The sequence below is a fragment of the Danio aesculapii genome, chromosome 6 (genome assembly GCF_903798145.1).
Source record: "Danio aesculapii chromosome 6, fDanAes4.1, whole genome shotgun sequence".
Classification (NCBI taxonomy): Eukaryota; Metazoa; Chordata; class Actinopteri; order Cypriniformes; family Danionidae; genus Danio; species Danio aesculapii.
This window is the reverse complement of record NC_079440.1, coordinates 57,150,737-57,157,857: the sequence shown is the minus strand read 5'-3', so window position 1 is coordinate 57,157,857 and position 7,121 is coordinate 57,150,737. Positions and strand designations below refer to the sequence as shown.

Here is a 7,121-nt window from a genome sequence, read left to right as displayed (position 1 = left end):
CAATGGAGTTTCTGCGCTAGCCTGCTGATCCTGACTGTGCTAGCAGTTACACAGTCAGTCTTTCATCTCGTTTTATGCTTGAGCAACTAAATAAATGCTTAAGTCTATTTAATTGAATGTATTTTAATCACATTACAACATTTATGCTGTAAAAGAAACCTTATGAAATTAAAAAAATTACATTAAGCTTTCACCGAAAGTTTATCAATGGTTGAAAAACACTAGCTAGCTAGCACATTTTACAGCAGTTGGCATCCATAAGAGTTTCTTAGAAAATATAAGTCTTTATTATTGTCAGGTAGGGATATTTTAGCCACCCAGTTGCTGTCTGATTTCAATGAACTAGCTGACAAATAATTAGTTGGATGTTTCCCTTTATTTTTCTCAGCGTATAATAGGATGGACCAATCGCAGGCAGTGGTGAATAATGGCGATAAGATGAGATATAAATATAAAATATGATGATATAATATAAATAATAATATAATCATATTTATTTTATATAAATTGTCTTTGGAGGACTTGGATTTTGTGTTGAATAGACATAAACAAATAATTGGAATGAATACATAGCTAAATAGCTAAAAGTGAGTAAAATAGCTGTAAATAAATCAAATTGCATGGCAAACAGTTTTAATCTACTCACCGGCCACTTTATTAGGTACACCTGTCCAACAGCTCGTTAACGCAAATTTCTAATCAACCAATCACATGGCAGCAACTCAATGCCTTTAGGCATGTAGACATGGTCAAGACATCCGGCTGCAGCTCAAACCGAGCATCAGAATGGGGAGGAAAGGTGATTTAAGTGACTTTGAACGTTGCATGGTTTTTGGTGCCAGACGGGCTGCTCTGAGTATTTCAGAAACTGCTGATCTAATGGGATTTTCACACACAACCGTCTCTAGGGTTCACAGAGAACGGTGTGAAAAAGAGAAAATATCTAGTGAGCGGCAGTTCTGTGGGCCTTGTTGATGCCAAAGATCAGAGGAGAATGGCCAGACTGGTTCTAGCTGATAGAAAGGCAACAGTAACTCAAATAACCACTCGTTACAACCGAGGTCTGCAGAAGAGCATCTCTGAACACACAACACGTCCAACCTTGAGGCGGATGGGCTACAGCAGCAGAATAATAGAGTATAATAGAGCACCTTTGGGATGTGGTGGAACGGAAGATTGGCATCATGGATGTGCAGCCGACAAATCTGCAGCAACTGCTATCATGTCAATATGGACCAAAATCTCAGAGTAATATTTGCAGTACCTTGTTGAATCTATGCCACGAAGGATTAAGGCAGTTCCGAAAGAAAAAGGGGGTCCAACCCGGTACTAGTAAGGTGTACCTATTAAAGTGCCGGTAAGTGTGTATTAAATTGGTGCCATATAGCTGAAGGTTCTTATCCTGCAAGCCTCTTAAATCTGATGAAAATACTAAAGCATGCAGTTATTTTAGAGTAAATGCACCACTAAAGTAGTTCCGGCAGGTTTTGAGTGCAATACATCTCCATATCCCTATACTAAATTATTTCAGTTATTTCACAGGTACAACATATTCAGAAATCCCATCAAAACACAACAGAAGGCTTTGGATGAGATGTGTAAGAAACTAGTCCCACACACAAAAGACAAAAGTCTGAAATACAACATCTCAACAGTGGCTTTAGGTGTGGAAACTATAGTCTAAGCAGAATAATTGACTCAGAAGTGTTGAATTATTAGATCATCTTACTTTCCTTAAGAGTAAAGCTGCGGTCACACTAAAGTTTGAGCTTGCGAAATTCTGTCGTACAGCGCAACGAAAAGGAGTGGGATTAAATCAGATGATTAGACATTTAAAAAAGCAAGCGATTGGTCCATATTTACATTTCTGTCCAGAGAGGTCATGTTTTAATCTTCGATTGGTCTCACATAGTCACATGAAGCGATTTTGCAGGTCAGAGTTCACCAAGGTTGAACTTTGCTCTGCAACGAACGGCAAAACTTGTAGCACAATCTTGCGTTTCCGGTCTGAAGCATTCACGGGTGTTTGAATGGAAGTCTAGGGGAGAAAAGTCCAGTGTGACCGCAGCTTTAAAAAGCAGAATAAAAACGTTAAAGTTGTAAGTGTGTTTTAAGAAATACGGTCCAAGGAGACCCATGCCATTTTATTGGTATTGCTATACATTGTTTTTGAATATATTGTACAAACCCCTAACATTGAAGATATTCGATACATAACTGCAATGCACAACAGGTAACCAAGGCCACGATGAACTGTTAAAAACAGCAGGAAGCCTTTTGCCAACACCACTTCGATTATGGCATAAAAAAAACAACACACACACACTTAATTTTCAACATATGCATACAACATCAGTTGAAAGTCAAAGAGCAAACATAAAATTAATATTTATAATAACAATAATTATAAAAAAAGGAAACAAAATAAAAGCCTGTAAGAAAAAACTAAATACAATTGAGGAAACTGTCGTCGGTGAAGTTCAAACATTAAGGCTGTACCAATATACATTTTAGGATGTACCCAAAAATTAGCAGTACCTTCAAAAACTGATCCAGACATAAAAAATGCTATCTAAAAACCATCCCAAGAGCACTTTCCATTCAGGCTGGATTGTTTTACATGTTTAAAGGGACAAAAAATGCTACGTGGCTTCATTAAGGAAGGGCTGAAACGTCGAATTTCATGAAGAATTCATTTTTTTGAGCCCTTAATAGAGGAAAATAAATGTTTTTTCTCAGTAGTAGCAGTGTCAGCACTGTTAATATGGCATAATTCTGTAAAAAATCTAATAAAAAGCATGTAAAGTCAAACATCTGGTGCATTCATGTTATTAAAAATTGAAGATGCACAAACCAAACCCACAGGAATCATACAAGTTGTGCTGACAAACACTGATTTTTTTTCCCTTTTACACTAGGAACACTACAAAGAAAAGCCTGAAGGATCTGATTTGTAATAAGAGTGCTTGTGAAAGTGAAGAATTAAACAAATAATATGGAAATGCAAACATTTAAAGCACCAGAGAGTATGACAGTAATGCAATTAAAAAGACAAAGCTCTACTGAGGTATCGTTCCAGGATTAAATGTTGTAAGAAATCTCAATGGGCAACATGCATGCGTATTTCATTCAGCCTGACAGACTAACAATCAAGCATGAATCTGACCTTTCCTCAGTTCAAAAGCTTGGATGAACAGCAGAGTTTTGTCATGTTGTAGCATGAAGAATTGTTCGCTCTATCTATTCCTACTATTTTACGCCGAGAGGTAGTCGAAAGGCACTTCAGAGTATCAATAGTTTTGTGAAGAAAGGCACTCACATTTGGGTCAAAGCTCAAAGTCCTTTAGTACCTGCTGAACAGTTTCTGACGCCTTTGTCGGTTGTTTGAAAGGCAGGAACATTAGCAACATCTGCAAAACTGAAACCTTGTGTTTGTCGGGTTAATAAAAGCAAGAATAAGTCTTAAATGTAACTGCAGTGTTTTTCAGTAGGTCTGTCCTTTAATAATATAAACCTAAACCCTCCGCTGGCCAGCCTGGTCCTCATTTACACACCAGATGAATCTCACAAATATCTGTTGATGATGCACTTCACCCCAAAATTAAAAGAAAATATATTTTTATAAGACTTCTTTCTGCAAATAAAAATGTATTAAGAAGAAACTGCATAAAGAAAATCTCTCTTTTAACATAATAATTGTATTATATTAATTATTTTCTTGCCACTTATTACTGTAAAAAGATGTAAAATTCTTATTTTAAAAAAAATTACTATTTTGATTTGTATATCATCACCTTTTAAAAACGAGAGTATAATTTGTCTTATTGGTAGTCAACGTCGCTCATTAAAATTGAATGTAAAACAGGCTTAAAAGAGCCTTCATTTATTCTTCGTTTGTAAATGCTGCATAAAGAAAATACATTTTTAAATTGCTGATTTTTCTAATTATATTAATGACTAATAAGCATCGTCTTCTCAATTCTTATTATTGTAAAAAATACATCATGTTAGCATTGCCTTTAATTGTATTTTTGGCCAATTTTAATAAAAGAAATGCATTTTATATTTGGTTTTACATCACTTTTAAAATCAAAACAACAACTGGTTGGCGTTTAACATTATGCCTTAAAATAAATGCAGATAGCGGGAACACTTTAATAACTACACACTATGAATCATTTATTAAGCATTAGTCAATAGTGAATTCATTATCTGTTAAGAATTAACTCTACATTAACAGACGTAAGCAGTTTATAACTGCAGAGACAAATGCTCTATTCTTGACTTATAAACACACACATAATGTGCTTAATGGTTGAACTTTCATACTGTGATAATTATTATTTTTTTTATTACCAAATAAGTATTGCATTATTTACGAACCAGTTATTTGAGAGAAGTTGCTGTTGTTTTGGATCGTTCAGAATGCGCAAGTAAATGCTTAATAAACTATTCAAATTAACATTTATATATCTTTTTATTCGAGCATATATTAATAGTTGATTTGTATGTTAATAAATGCTTTATTAACTCAACTTCATCCAGTTTTGTGACCTTAAGTGAGGACTACTTCTGTATTATAAATCCCTTATAAATGACAATTAAAGGCTCAGTTATATTCTAAACAGGAAAAAAGAAAATAAATGACTTTATTAATTTCTAGTCATTTGAAGATACACTAATGAAACTGTAGCAAATGAAAAATAAATCTTTGCAATCTTAATTTAAATAAAATGACTGTGCAGTCCAAACATCGCTAAATAACACTGAAATGTTGCATCATAATATATTGTTAAATTATTATATTGTTGTTTTACCTAATTTTATGTTGTATTTTGACACTCCTCTTATTCAGCAATGTTTAAACTTTAGTCATTTTTTAAGATAATATTGTAAAGATTATTGTTCATTTGATACCGAGCCTTTAATTGTCATTATTAGAGATTTATAAAACCATAAAGTCTCACTTTAAGATCACAAAATTGCATGAAGTTGAGTTAATAAAGCGTTTATTAGCATACAAATGAACTATTACTATATGCTTGAATAATAAGATATAAATGTTGATTTGAATAGTTTATTAATCATTACTAACTCATTCTGAATGATATAAGAAATCCTAAATACAAATGATAAATACATAAATCATAATTTAGTCATGAAAAATTAATCAGTAACAAAGCTTGAAAGTACAATCATTAAGCACATTATAGATGTGCTTATAAGCATTTGTATCTGCAGTTATAAACTGCTTACTAACATCTGTTAATGTAAAGCTAATGTTTAAAAAATAAATTCACTATTTGCGAATGCTTAACAGATGATTCAGTGTGTAAAGTTACTGCATTTTCTTCTCAATTCTTATTACTGTAAAAATGCATTATGTTAGCATTGCCCTTTATTTGATTATTATTAATATTTACAAAATTTAATTATAAAAAGCATTTTTTATTAGATTTTACATCAATTTTAAAGTCAAAATAACAACTGTCTGGTGTTCAACATTATGCATTAAAATTAATGTAGAACAGACTTAAATAGCTTTTCATTTCTTATTACTTGATTCTTAATACTGAACTCTAATTATTGATTTTTCTAACTATATTGATGACTAATAAGCATTTTATTCTTAATTTCTTATTACTGTAAATAATGCATCATGTTAGCATTGCCTTTTATTTTATTTTATTGTTTACCAATTTTAATTTTAAAAATGCATTTAATATTTGGCTTTACATCAGTTTTAAAGTCAAAATAATAACTGTCTGGTGTTTAACATGAATCATTAAAATAAATCTAGAACAGACTTAATAAACAGCTTTTAATTTCTTTATGTAAAATGAGCATACAGTATAATTTTCTTTAAATTTTAGAGAAAAGTTAGATTTTCCAGAGATTCACCCACTTCTATAACTGTAAAATGCTGTGAGCACTGCATATAAACAGCACACATTGTCTTTTTCCTGTCAGACTTATTAAATAGCTTTTAATGTCATATTACTGTAAAAAATGCATCATGTTAGCATTCCCTTTTACAAACTTTAATAAAAAATTCATTTTTTATATTTAGTTTTACATCAGTTTTAAAATCAAAATAACAACCAGGGGTGTAGCAACCATGGGGGACGGGGAGATACATCCCCCTCACTTTTAGAGACAGACCATTTAGAAACAGGTGATTAATAATTATATGAACGTATGATCTCATACAGCCATCCCCCCTACTTTTAAAATGTCCGCTACACCTCTGATAACAACTCCCTGGCGTTTAACATCAATCAATAAAATAAATGTATCATTTTCTTTTAATTTCAGGATAAAATGAGATTTTTCTGAGATTCACCATTATATAACTGTAAAATGCTGTGAGCGCTGCATATAAACAGCACACATTGTCTTTTTCATGACGTTCTCTTCCATCAACACCTTCACATTCCCTCTGTAGAGACACAACAAAGCTTAAAAACATCTACCGCTTCTGTATATGCAACAAAACCAACATGACCCATTCTGTAATGAAGGCATTTAAAAACAAATACAGAAAAAAAAAAACGTTCTTTTCTTTTTAAACAAAGTAATACTATATCTTTTAACGTCCTCAAAGACTCAAATTCGGCACCAGGATCAGAACATTTGGTATTTCTTGTAACATTTTGGCATTTTCCTCCGATGTTTGGACAATTTGGCGTTTTCCTCCAAGCGTGTGCTGGAGTGTCTGTGCAAAGCATCAGCAGTCTGTTGACCGATGCGCTGCTAGTCCTTGATGAGCCTATAGACGTGGTATTGTGCCCCGTGTTCACTCGTCGACACTTCAAATACAAACGCTATACACAGTAGAGTCTCCTGGGTTTCCCTGTTGGTCACCACCTGAAGAGAGGGACAAATATGACTCTTTTTATTGTTTAAACATACAGAAATATGTCATATCCATTACAGCCATCATACAAACTCATAAAATGACGCTAGCTATTTGTTATGAGCTAAAACAACACAAATGTAATGCAAGTTCAATCCACTTAAATTTGCAAAAATGAATAAGTTCCTTCATGTTGTCCCAACACAAATCGGTTGTGTGGAACCCAGCATTTTGCATTTTCCATTATGTAAAAGATGATAAATGT

At 32.9% G+C, this 7,121-nt stretch overlaps 1 protein-coding gene across 7 annotated transcripts in view; it reads right to left on the bottom strand.

Moving 5' to 3' along the window:
- Positions 1-2,104: 2,104 nt before the first annotated feature.
- The window catches only part of tead3b (TEA domain family member 3 b), a 92,853-nt gene continuing 87,836 nt past the window's right edge, over positions 2,105-7,121 (bottom strand). For all 7 annotated transcript variants that reach the window (XM_056460587.1, XM_056460591.1, XM_056460589.1 and 4 more), the window contains one exon: positions 2,105-6,867. In XM_056460587.1, the coding sequence (XP_056316562.1) occupies positions 6,754-6,867 (114 nt within the window). In that variant the 3' untranslated portion in view covers positions 2,105-6,753. The remainder of the gene's footprint in view (positions 6,868-7,121) is intronic.